Consider the following 13393-nt stretch of genomic DNA (forward strand, 5'->3'; position numbering starts at 1 on the left):
AATTGAAAATTTATAGAAATTGATTCAGTCTAATTTCTGTTTATAAAATTATATTTCCAGGAAAATGGAAAAGCACCTGATGAGCAGACTGTAGCAGGTGAAGTGATGGGCCCTCAGAGACCTAGATCCAACTCTGGGAGAGAGCTTACTGATGAGGTAGAAATAGATTTTTTTGTTCTTGTTCTTAAAACATAAAGTACAAAAAACATAATGGGAAGATGAAAACCTTCTGGAGATGGATGGTAATGATGGGTGCATAACAATGTGAATGTACTTAATGACCCAGAACTGTACATTTAAAAATGGTTAAAATTGTAAATTTTATGTTATGTGTAGTTTACCACAATTTATTTTTTTTAAGTTTATTGCTGTTACGCAAAAAAAAAAAAAAAAAAAAAAAAAAATACAACAGAGGAAAAACTGAAAATTGAAGATTGTCTTTGTTTTGTTGATATGCCGGATGTTGCATCTCTGATTTAAACTTGCCCTTTCACTCAATTGCATAGTAGAATAAATATATTGAAAGCAAGGTTTATATTTTATAGAAAGTGGGCTTTAAAAGAACTTGATATTGAGGCCAGGTGTGGTGGCTCACTCCTGTAATCGCAGTACTTTGGGAGGCCAAGGCGGGTGGGTCACTTGAGGTCAGGAGTTCGAGACCCAGCCTGGCCAACATGGCAAAACCCCGTCTCTACTAAAAATACAAAAATTAGACAGGCATGGTGGTGCACATCTGTAATCCCAGTTACCCAGAGGCTGAGGCAGGAGAATCACTTGAACCCAGGAGGCAGAGGTTGCAGTGAGCCGAGATCGCACCACTGCACTCCAGCCTGGGTGACAGAGCAAGACTCGGTCTCAAGAAAAAAAAATTTAAATAATAATAATAATAAAAGAACTTGATATTATAAATACATGTTATACCAACATAAATTTTATTATTTTAATGGTTTCTTACCATTAAAACTTAGTATGCATCCATTAGCCAACTTATTCAGAATTAAATTTTACAGCAAAATCTTAGTTTTTGTTTCTTTAAAACAATACATTTTTTTAAAATATTGCACTTTGGAAGACAGTTTGGCAGTTCCTCAAAATGTTAAACATAGTGTTACCATGACCCAGCAGTTCCATTCCTTTGTATATACCAATGAGAAACGAAAACATATGTTCACACAAAAAATGTACACAAATATTCACAGCATCCTTATTCATAACAGCCAAAAACTGGAAACAACCCAAATGTTCATCACTGATTGGATGGATAAATAAAATGTGGTATATTCATACCATGTATTTTTTAGCAATTAAAAGGAATGAAGGAATAAAGTACTGATACATGCTACAACATGGATAAACCTTGAAAACATCATGTTAAGTTAAAGAAACCAGATGCAAAAGGCCATATATTACAGGATTTGATTTATATGAAATGTCCAGAATAGGCAAATCTATAGAGACAGAAAGTAGATTAGTATTTGCCAGGGGCTAGGAAGAAAGGGAAATGAGGTGTGACTGCTAATGGGTAGGGAATTTCCTTTTGGGATGCAGAAAATATTCTGACTTAGTGGCGATAGTTGTACAACTCTGTGAATATACTAAAAACCATTGAATTATATGCTTTAAATGAGTGCATTTTGTGGCATGTGAATTGTATCTCAATAAAAATGTTAGAAATTATTGTGTGCAGTATTGAATGTATCTGAAAAGCCTTTAGCTTAAATTTTAGGGGATTTTGTAGACTCAAAAAGATAATTAAATTGCAGGTCATCTTGGTGTGATTGTTTTTTTTAACCTCAGGAAATTTTAGCCAGTGTAATGATTAAGAACCTGGATACTGGAGAAGAAATACCTTTGAGTCTTGCAGAAGAGAAACTACCAACAGGCATTAATCCTCTCACTCTACACATCATGAGAAGGACAAAAGAATATGTAAGGTGTGGCCTAACGTTGTTATTTGTCATTAATAGTATTTCAGAGTTGTTAAGATTTCTCTGTTAATGAACTATGACAATCCCTAATTTGGTTTCATTCAGTGTTTTTCTTTATTCTGGAATTAAAATAGAGTTAGATAAGGTAGGTATTCTTTAACTTTGCTCTTCATTATGACTGTACAGTTACTTGGGGGAATAGTATAAATATTAAATCCCATAGCACTTAGTTTCTCTTTTTTAATTATTTAAATTATACTTGGGACAATATAAAAACAGTGAGGGATTACATGCCTGTAATCCCAGCACTTTGGGAGGCTGAGGCAGCACTTGAATTCAGGAGTTAGAGGGGCGTGGACAACATAGTGAGACCTCATCTCCACAAAAATAAATAAATAAAAATAACAAAAAAAAAATTGAGGCTAAAAAACTATGTAGAATGAACACTTAGTCTTCTGAAACTTTGCTTTAAGGGTCATAAAATGGTTTAAATATTTGTACTGTTTTTGTAGGATCAGAAAATGGCTTTAAAGTGAGATGAGTGACTTTACTACGAGATGTATGTAGATCTAAGGAATCATTTCTGTAAAAGCAGGAGCTATTTTATTAAATGTAATGCAGGAGGTACTTAATGAGTGGAGAGGAAGATACCTACAAGTTACTTTATTATTTCACTACAGCACATTTTGCCAAGCAAAAAGCCTTGTTTGTAGTAGGTTTTTCACAAATTGCTAAATTGTATTCATTTATATGTTATACATTGCACCTTGCTTAAAGATTCTTTTCTTCAGTTTCTGAAGCCTGTAAGTTGTCAGGTCCATCATTTAAATTAAATTATATGGGCTGAGCACAGTGGCTCACACCTGTAATTCTAGCACTTTAGGAGGCCAAGGCAGGTGGATTGCCTGAGCTCAGGAGTTCGACACCAGCCTGGGCAACATGGTGAAACCCTGTCTCTACTAAAATACAAAAAATTAGCCAGACATGGCAGTGTGCACATATAGTCCGAAGTACTCAGGAGGTTGAGGCAGGAGAATTACTTGAACCGGGCAGGCAGAGGTTGCAGTGAGCCAAGATTGTGCCACTGCACTCCAGCCTGAGCGACAGAGCGAGACTCCATCTCCTATATAAATAAATAAATAAATAAATTTATGTAAAGCTTATTAGCATAGTTTTTCTTATTCTGATTAACTGGTTATATAGTAAGTATAAACAGATTTTTAAGAAGAATAGAAGAAATGGTTTATTTTAAAACAACTTCCCCTTCTTACAGTAATGACGCGGCACAGTCAGATGATGAAGATAAGTTACAATCTCAGCCAACAGATACTGATGGTGGAAGGTTAAAACAGAAAACGTGAGTTACAGTACATCCCTTTTCTTCATTTCAAGTTTTTATTTAAAAAAATATGAGAACTACCATACTATTTTAAATTGTACTCCATATTGTTTTTATGTCTACCCACCACCATTCCTCCCTGTCCTTCGCTGGTAATAATAATAAAGCATCTGACACACAGAAAATGACCAGTAAGTGTTGCACCATACCTGTGTTTTTCTGCTGGTAGGTAGGTACCAAAAGTGTTAGTAGAAGAACATGATTGTCCTTGAAGTTGTCTTTTCCCTTTCTCTTCATCTCTGCAATCCTATTTGTCTTTCTAAACCCAACTATAATGAGATTCTTCCTGACTACTACAGTCTATAGCAATTTTCTTTCTTTTCTCAATTTTGGGAATACCTGTAGTCTATAACTTACTTTTTCCCTTTACAATATATTGTCTTAAACTGTTTTCAGTTAAACTGTTTTCAGACAAATACACGTTGAACAATCAAAGGGTATGTTGCAAAAGGATTCTGATTATGCCATCCTTCTGTTTCCCCTACAAACTTCTAGATCAATGGTGGGCCTATACATTTTGTTTGATTATACACAAGTCTCTAAATTGATAATAATTAACTCTAAGGTCCAAAGGGAATTCTCCACTTGAGTCCTTTTCCTAGTGTGTATCAAATAAAGAATTTTTAGGAAACATGTACCTAAAATGCAGGCATATGGTAGCACCTTAGATATTTGGAACTTGGCCATCTAGTAGTTGCAGTTATCAGGAACCTGAGAATAAGGAATTACTACAATTATTCAGAGACAAATAAACATCCAGAAGAGATGTCACATAGTCCATGCACTAAAGCTCATTATCTTTCTAAGAGAAAAGTTCCTCAGGTTTATTCAAAGCCATTATGCTTATTTCTTACATCATTTTTTTAAAACTCTGGTCAAGTGTCTGAGCTTACTGCAAAATAGAAGCATCGAACTGTGACAACAGGTAAGTTGACACATAAGAATGTCAGATAATCAGAAAAATGATAAAATAACTCATAATATAGGTGGGTGCCGTGGCTCATGCCTGTAATCCCAGCATTTTGGGACACCACAGTAGGAAGATCACTTGAACCCAGGAGTTTGAGAGCAGCCTGAGCAACATAGGTGGAGTGGACTCACTCTTTACAAAAAAATTTTAAAAATTAGCCGGGCATGGTGGCACACACATGTGGTCTCAGCTACTCAGGAGGCTGAGATGGGAGAATTGCTTGAGCCTGAGGGGTCGAGGCTGCAGTGAGCCGTGATCACACCACTGCACTTCAGCCTGGGTGACAGAGCAAGACCTTGCCCCCCCCCAACAAAACAAGAACTCATAATATAGCACAATCATCATATCACAGTGCTTTTCAACCTTTTCTCATGCCATGACACACAAAGAACATAATAGTATTTGCACTGAATGCTGGGGTAAGCTGATAAGGTAGCTGATGGCCAGAGAAGATTGGCCCAGGCTTCCCTCGGCCCTGCCCTGTTGCCTTGAAGGCTGAGTGGGGAACCAATAGTATGGTCCACCTGCAATGCATTAGAAAGGCTCTGAATGTATTAAAGAACCAAAATGATGGCAGCAATGATCTTATCCATCAAGGAATGAAATTTAGGGAACATAAAGTGCCATTTAAGAAGGCATAAAAGTAGATATTTTAGAACTATTCTCATCTGAAAAAATTAAAATGTCTGTTTTCTTGGCTTTTAAAGTGGTAGTAAACTTATCCAGAAAATACAGCTTCAGAGTTATAGGTAGCAGAGACCTTATAATGGTTTTAAAAATGGTTTATCATCTATGTTTTCTGGTTATCAAAAGAAATACAGAAATATGTAAAATAGAAAATGAAAGTTTCTGATAATCTCAGACCCAGAAATCAGTTTTAATAGCATATAGTGTATTCTCCATAGAATTTTTTGTTTCTCATAAAAGCAGCGCTACTACTCTATGTCTATAATTTGTCAACTTGCTGTTTTGTTTTGTTTTGTTAAGAAAATCAGATATATCATAGACATGTCTTTATATCAGCACTAATAATATATATATTGCAGTCTTTCTGAGAGCCAGATATGAGAGTTAAGTGCTTGGGATATAACAGTTAAGACATTAAGAGGCCGGGCATGGTGGCTCACACCTGTAATCCAGAACTTTGGGAGGCCGAGGTGGGTGGATCACCTGAGGTCAGAAGTTCAAGACTAGCCTGGCCAACGTGTTGAAAGCCAGTCTCTACTAAAAATACAAAAAAATAGCTGGGTGTGGTGGTGGGCACCTGTAATCCTAGCTACTCAGGATGCCGAGGCAGGAGCATTGCTTAAACCCGGGAGGCAGAGATTGCAGTGAGCTGAGATCATACCATTGCACTCCAGCCTGGGCAACAAGAGTGAAATTCTGTCTCAAAAAAAAAAAAAAGACATTCAGGATGGGTGCAATGGCTCATGCTTGTTATCCCAGCACTTTGGGAGGCTGAGGCAGGTGGATCATTTGAGTCCAGGAGTTCAAGACCAGCCTGGGCAACATGGCAAGACCCCGTCTCTATAAAAAATACAAAAATTAGCCAGGCATGGTGGTATGCACCTGTAGTCCCAGCAACTCAGGAGGCAGAGGCAAATGGGTCCATTGGACCTGGGAGGTCAAGGCTGCAATGAGCCGAAATCATACCACTGCACTGTAGCCTGGGCAGCAGAGCAAGACTCTGTCTCAATTTTAAAAATTTGAAAGAAAAAGACATTCGTGGTCTCTGCCTTCATAGAACTTCTGTTAAATGGGAGAAATAGTCATTAAACATATAATTGCACAGATAAATCTAGATACATTTGTAGTGACTGCTATAAAAGTAAAGCTCCAGGTCCTGTAGAAGTATTACAGTAGTTCCCTCTTATCCATGGGGTATATGTTCCAAGATCCCCAGTGGATACCTGAAATCACAGATAGTACCAGACTTTGCTACTATGTTTTTTCGATCTGATAACCAGGAAGGCTGCTAAGTAATGAGTGGGTATCGTCTACAGTGTGGAAACACTGGACAAAGGGATGATTCACATCCCAGGTAGGATGGAGCAGGATGGTGTGAGATTTCATCATGCTACTCAGAAATGGCACACAATTTAAAACTTACAAATTGTTTTATTTCTGGGATTTTCCATTTAATATTTTTGGACCATGGTTGACTGGGGTAACCGAAACCATGTAAAGTGAAACTTTGGATAAACGGGGACTATATAACAAAAACTCCGTCTAAAGTTAAAAAGACCATTTTGAGAGAGCTGTTTGATCTGAGACCTAAAAAGTGAGTGGGAATTAGCCAAGGGAGAGGTGTTCCAGGCAGAAATAACCACACATGCAAAGCCCCTGAGGTTACTATAAGAGCTTGGCACATTTAAAAAGCTGAGGTTTGCTCATTCATTTTCTTGTATTTCCTACCAGCACTTATCTATTCCTCGATTGACAGAAAATTTAGTTTATTTCCACTTTTTGACTATTCTAAACAGGGTTACATTGAACTTCTCTGTGTATATAACTTAACAACTTTTAAAAATACTGTCCCTCATGTACTGTGCTCTGCTTTTTATAATCTTAATATATGAAACCTGAGACTTAGCTAATTGAAAATGCAATAAATAAATTCTATTTATGGAAGCTTGAGATGCATACTTACATTACCTCATGTTTGGGAATACCTACCAGGAAAGCTCAGCCTAATTTTATTACATACACTTACCCAAACTGAAAGAGACCATCTTCAGCTACCAAAGCATTCTATTTTGTAAGGAAATATCTCTTTACTCTTTATTGGTAAAATGTGTTTTTAAGAACAGCTCGCTAAAACAGTCTTCTCAAAGCAGTTCTCACCTCAGATTCATGGCCTCACCCCCAGACTCTCTAAATTGGATTATCTGGGGATGGAGCCCAGGTACCTACACTTTAAACACTTCCCTCTCCACACTACCTCTGCCAATCAATTTTATTCACCATTGAAAACCAAAGCTCTAGAATATATGAATATGGTAAATTGGGGGAAAGGGTGTATGTTTCCTTTGCCATATTGACTTGAATATGTTTATTCCATAGAATAAGGCATTTGGAACTCAAACACCTATTATTTATGTTTAAAAAAGGTTATTTCAAAGTAGTGTACTTTATCAGTCACAGCTAATACATTTGTCTGCAAATTGTTGAACTTTTACAGTTAACTGAGTTGATACTTTTTTCATTTTTGTTAAGGACTCAACTAAAGAAGTTTCTTGGAAAATCAGTAAAGAGAGCAAAGCACCTTGCTGAGGAATATGGTGAACGTGCTATAAATAAAGTTAAAAGTGTTAGAGATGAAGGTGAGTTAAAACAGAACATTTCAACTGAACATTCAATTAATTTGTAATCGTCTAAATTTAGCCTGTAGTTTATAAGAAGCATTCTATTTAAAATAGTAAACCTTTATAGCTGACATCTTAGTATTTCAATAAATAAGGTACTCTATCACTTAATTTTATGAGTTTGAAGAAAAATGAATTTATACATATTTTGTGACTTTGACAGTCTGAAAGGGTTGAGTGTTAAATAATCAGTTATAAATTAGTTTTTTTTTGGTTTTTTTTGTTGTTTTTTTTTTTTTGAGATGGAGTCTCACTCTTTCACCCAGGCTGGAGCGCAGTGGCATGATCTCAGCTCACTGCAAGCTCCGCCTCCCAGGTTCACACCATTCTCCTGCCTCAGCCTCCCGAGTAGCTGGGAGTACAGGTGCCCGCCACCATGCCCGGCTAATTTTTTGTGTTTTTAGTAGAGACGGGGTTTCATCGTGTTAGCCAGGATGGTCTCCATCTCATGACCTCGTGATCTGCCCACCTTGGCCTCCCAAAATGTTGGGATTACAGGCGTGAGCCACTGTACCCAGCCATAAGTTAGTTTTTTAAGGCTATTTGGTTTTGGGTTTTTTTTTTTTTTTTTTGAAACAGTCTCGCTCTGTCACCCAGACTGGAGTGGAATGGCATGATCTTGGCTCACTGCAACCTCTGTCTCCTGGGTTTAAGCCATTTTCCTGCCTCAGCTTACCAAGTAGCTGGGATTATAGGCACACACCACCACACCTGGCTGATTTTTGTATTTTTAGCAGAGATGGGGTTTCACCATGTTGACCAGGCTGGTTTCGAACTCCTGACGTCAGGTGATCCGCCCACTTCTACCTCCCAATGTGCTAGAATTACAGGCATGAGCCACCACGCCCGGCCAATGCTAATTTTTTCTTTTTCTTTTCTTTTTTTTTTTTTGGAGATGGAGTCTCGCTCTGTCACCCAGGCTGGAGTGCAGTGGCACGATCTCAGCTCACTTCAACCTCTGCCTCCTGGGTTCAAGCAATTCTCCTGCCTCAGCCTCTTGAGTAGCTGGGATTACTGGCACCTGCCACCACACCTGGCTAATTTTTGTATTTTTAGTAGAGACAGGATTTTACCATATTGCCCAAGCTGGTCTTGAACTCATGACCTCAGGTGATCTGCCTGCCTCAGCCTCTCAAAGCTCTGGGATTACAAGCGTGAGCCACCACGGTTGGCCAACTATTTGGTTTTTACAAATACTGTCAATTCTCCGTATCCATGGGTTCCACATGGAGGGATTCAAACAACCACAGATAGAAAAATATTAAAAAACATAAAAAATAACAATACAAAATAAATAAATAAATAATAAAAATTTATTAAAATAAAATATAAAAAATATTTAAAATATTTTTATTTTTAAAATAAAAATATATATAAAATAAAAATAAATAAATAAAACGTAAAAAATAAAACAATAGAAAAAATAACAACTATTTATATAGCATTTATGTTGCAGTAGATATTGTAAGTAATCTAGAGATTAAAGTATACAGTAGGGCGAGGCCTGGTGGCTCATGCCTATAATCCCAGTACTTTGAGAGGCCAAGAAAGAAGAACTGCTTGAGGCCAGGAGTTTGAGACTAGCCTGGTCAAACATAGTGAGACCCTGTCTCTACTAAAAAATAAAAATTAGCTTGGTGTAGTGAAGTGTGCCTACAGTCCCAGCTACTCAGAAGGCTGAGGAATAGGATTGCTTGAGCCCAAGAGTTCAGGGCTGTAGTGACCTATGATTGCACCACTGCACTCCAACCTGAAACCCTGTCTTTAAAAAAAAAAGAAAGTACATGAAAGGATGTGCATAGGTTATATGCAAATACCGTGCCATTTTATGTTAAGGGATTTGAGCATTCGCAGATTTTGATACCCATAGCAGGTCTTGCCATGGATACTGGGGAATAACTGTATTTTCAAAATTAGGTAGGTCTGGGTATGGTGGCTCATATCTGTAATCCCAACACTTTGGAAGGCTAAGGCAGGAGGATCACCTAAGCCCAGGAGTTGGAGACCAGCTTGGGCAACATAGTGAGACCCCTGTCTGTATAAAAATAAATAAATAAATTTTTTTAAATTAGGTAAATTTTCTAAATTTGCAAATATCTTGACCTCCTATGCCTTTGTCATTATTGTACTCATTTGTTTTATTTGATGAAACTTACATAGTACTTATTCAGTGCCTGGGACTGTACTAAGTGCTTTTACCTGTATTAATTCATTTAATCCCATAGAAACCCTATGAGGTAAGTACCATCATATCCCCATTTGATAGATGAGAAAACTAAGAGGCATCCAAAGTTGAGTAACTTGCCTGTGGTCACACAGATAATAAATGACAGAGCTGGATTTGAACCTGGCAGTCTGGCGTTAGACTCCATGTTTTTAACCAGTATGTTACATAATAAATAAATTTTGCTCTTCCATTTAATGAATTTTCTTGGTATGCAGGAAATATGAAACTATGATAGTAGCAATATCTATATTAGCTAGTTGTGATTTCTATTGCTTTTCTGTTCAGTGTTTCATACTGATCAAGATGATCCTTCATCAAGTGATGATGAAGGAATGCCATACACAAGACCAGTTAAATTCAAAGCAGCACACGGTTTCAAAGGACCTTATGATTTTGATCAGATCAAAGTGGTGCAAGATCTTAGTGGTGAACATATGGTAAGCAACTTTTTCATTTTTTAGGATTGATACTGTTTTTGTTAAGAGAAATACTTTGGCTTCTACAAAACTATCTCTATGTATGTAACTTTGCTAGCCTGACTCAAGAACGGTGAATTTATGTTAACATGATTTAATGAATAGGTAATACAGAGTCTGTCTCTGAAGTATTCCAGAAGTGACTTATCGGCCAGGTGTGGTGGCTCACGCCTGTAATCCCAGCACTTTGGGAGGCCAAGACAGGCGAATCACTTGAGTTCAGGAGTTCGAGACAGCCTGACCAATATGACGAAACCCTGTCTCTATGAAAAATATAAAAATTAGCCGAGCATGGTGGTGGGTGCCTGTAATCCCAGCTACTTGGGAGGCTGAGGCAGGAGAATTGCTTGAATCCGGGAGGCAGAGGTTGTGGTGAGTCGAGATCGTGCCACTGCACTGCAGCCTGGGCTACAGAGTAAAAGACTCCGTCTCGAAAAAAAAAGAAAAAAGAAAAGAAAAAGAAAAAAATGAGTTATTGAATAAGTAAACTCTCAGCCTGTATCACTAAGAAACCTATGCAAAGGCACCAGACTTTAAAGCAAGTAAATTAGAGGGTGGTCTGTAACTTTGAAAAATGTTTAAAATGTTCCCAACCATATTTTAAATAATTTACAAAATACATCAGAAGCTCAATATATGTTGTAAAGTGAGATATTCAGCTAAAACAAGGAGAGAGGTAAAAGTTCAAGTGCTCCTTTAGAGTTCAAAAGTACCAATGTAGATGCAATTGCACAAACTGTATTGCAGTTAACCCCTGAAAATGCTAGGAACACAAGGAAGGCAGTGATAAGATTTAGAACTGAATAATGTTGTACCCTTGATTAGGGAATCTGTTTACATTTTAAGTCTAAAAGTTGGCTTAACTGGAAGGAAGCAACCGTAAATATATTGGATGGCAACCAAATTCAAATTTAAATTTTGATGCTTACAATCTACAGATAAAATGTTTGAGTTGATTTTAGTATTTTCCTTAAGGAAATTGATAAATTTCCTAGTACTGTATTGACTCGTTGTTTCCTGTTTTAAATAAAATCTCATTGTAGTAGGCTCCAAATGACTCATTTTTAATACACTTGAATTTTGTAGAAGTGAATGGTTATTTCAATAAATGGGCTGTGGCATAATCTTTTTGATACATCTGAATGTGTATATAATAGTATTTCTTGTAATAAGATTTGGTCTTTCCAACTTAAGAGGTTCGTGTTCTTTCTCCCTTCTCCTCTACCCCCACCACACACACATACTTTCCTACTGTTTTCAGTGTCTAGAGATTCTGGCCATATACTTTGAAACCTTGTTTCTAGAGAGAAAAGTAGGATGCACCATTCTAATACTACTACCTTTGTTTTTTCCTTTTTGTGGCAAAGTCTTGCTCTGTCACCCAGCTGGAGTGCAGGGGCGGGATCTCTTCTCACTGCAGCCTCTGCCTCCTGAGCTCAAGCAGTCCTCCCTCCTCAGCCTCCTGAGTAGCTGGGACCACAGGTGTGCACCACCATGCCTGGCTAATTTTTTGTGGTTTTTGTAGAGATGGGGTTTCACCATGTTGCCCAGGCTAGTCTCGAACTCCTGAACTCAAGTGATCCACCCACCTGGACCTCCCAAAGTGCTGGGATTGCAAGCACGTGCCACCATGCCCAGCCCATTCCAGAACTGTAATACTTCTAAGTACCTGGTGCTATGAGGGTCACTGCCAAGGTGGGCTTTAGTCTTCCTCAGTCCTGCTCAGTTGTTAGTGCTATGCTGAGGGCTCTGCCACCCGTCTTTACGTTCAGCTAGGGGACTGAGATCCCCAACTAGGATTTGTGCTTTTCCAATGAAGATTTCTTACCACTTTAGAACTCCCATTTCTGTTAATATGTGGACAGGGTTTGAGTTCTTGAAGTTGTTAGTTTAGATTATGGAACACCACAACTATCTTACCCTACCTTTCTTCTGAAAGTCTACTTTTGTGGTATTAAAGCACCATTGAACTTTTGGACTTAAATAGTGTTAGCAATGTGAGGATTATCTTAGTATACATTATTTGGCATAATTTTAAACTTTGGCTTTAAAGTCTTGTCTCTAAATTTTATTTTATTTATTATTATTTTTAGATGGAGTTGTGCTTTTGTTGCCCAGGCTGGAGTGCAATGGCACGGTCTCAGCTCACTGCACCCTTCACCTCCCAGGTTCAAGTGATCCTCCTGCCTCAGCCTCCCAAGTGGCTGGGATTATAGGCGCCCACCACCATGCCTAGCTAATTTTTGTATTTTTAGTAGAGATGGGGTTTTACCATGTTGGCCAGAATGGTCTCGAACTCCTGACCTTAGGTGATCCACCTGCCTCAGCCTCCCAAAGTGCTGAGATTACAGATGTGAGCCACCATGCCCGGCCAAAAGTAAAGTCTCTAAAGTTGTAAAGTATTAACTTTGAACCTTCTTTTGTTTTCATAGGGGGCTGTTTGGACCATGAAATTTTCTCACTGTGGCCGATTACTTGCCTCAGCTGGACAAGACAATGTAGTGAGAATATGGGCTTTAAAAAATGCTTTTGACTATTTCAACAATATGCGAATGAAATACAATACTGAAGGTATTTTTCATGTATTTAAAAATCTACAGAAACCTGAAGTTTTTACATTTTAGGTATACTGATGCCCTACTTTTCTGGCAGTCATTTGCAGCAACCACTATTTATGATAATAGCCAAAAACTTGAAAGTAAGACAGACGTCAGTGGTAAAAAGTCTCTAAACCCAATGAAAAGAGCTGCCACAAAGCTTTTGATTTATCCCTTTCCAGGTGTAGTGTGTAGTTAATTTCATCAACTATTGAGAACATGTTATTTGGTTTCCTCTGGCAACCTTCAGTTCTATCCTAGGTTAAAATAGAATTGCTAATTAACTAGAAAAAGAATGAAAATCATATATATATATATATCTCTCTCCAGTAAGTAAAAAAGATTAAGGAAAGAGTCATGGAAAATGAATGTGAATTGTCAATACATCAAGGGATATATGAAAAAAATGTTGAAAAGAGAAGCCTCAGAAC

The 13393-nt window shown here is 37.7% G+C and overlaps 1 protein-coding gene across 3 annotated transcripts in view; it reads left to right on the forward strand.

Moving 5' to 3' along the window:
- The window catches only part of WDR44 (WD repeat domain 44), a 103436-nt gene that overhangs the window by 48379 nt on the left and 41664 nt on the right, over positions 1 to 13393 (forward strand). For all 3 annotated transcript variants that reach the window (XM_025373215.1, XM_025373216.1, XM_025373217.1), the window contains 6 exons: positions 61 to 156; positions 1798 to 1934; positions 3202 to 3285; positions 7514 to 7620; positions 10175 to 10326; positions 12798 to 12936. In XM_025373215.1, coding sequence (XP_025229000.1) covers positions 61 to 156; positions 1798 to 1934; positions 3202 to 3285; positions 7514 to 7620; positions 10175 to 10326; positions 12798 to 12936 — 715 coding nt within the window. The remainder of the gene's footprint in view (positions 1 to 60; positions 157 to 1797; positions 1935 to 3201; positions 3286 to 7513; positions 7621 to 10174; positions 10327 to 12797; positions 12937 to 13393) is intronic.

Source organism: Theropithecus gelada, chromosome X, assembly GCF_003255815.1.
Source record: "Theropithecus gelada isolate Dixy chromosome X, Tgel_1.0, whole genome shotgun sequence".
Lineage (NCBI taxonomy): Eukaryota > Metazoa > Chordata > Mammalia > Primates > Cercopithecidae > Theropithecus > Theropithecus gelada.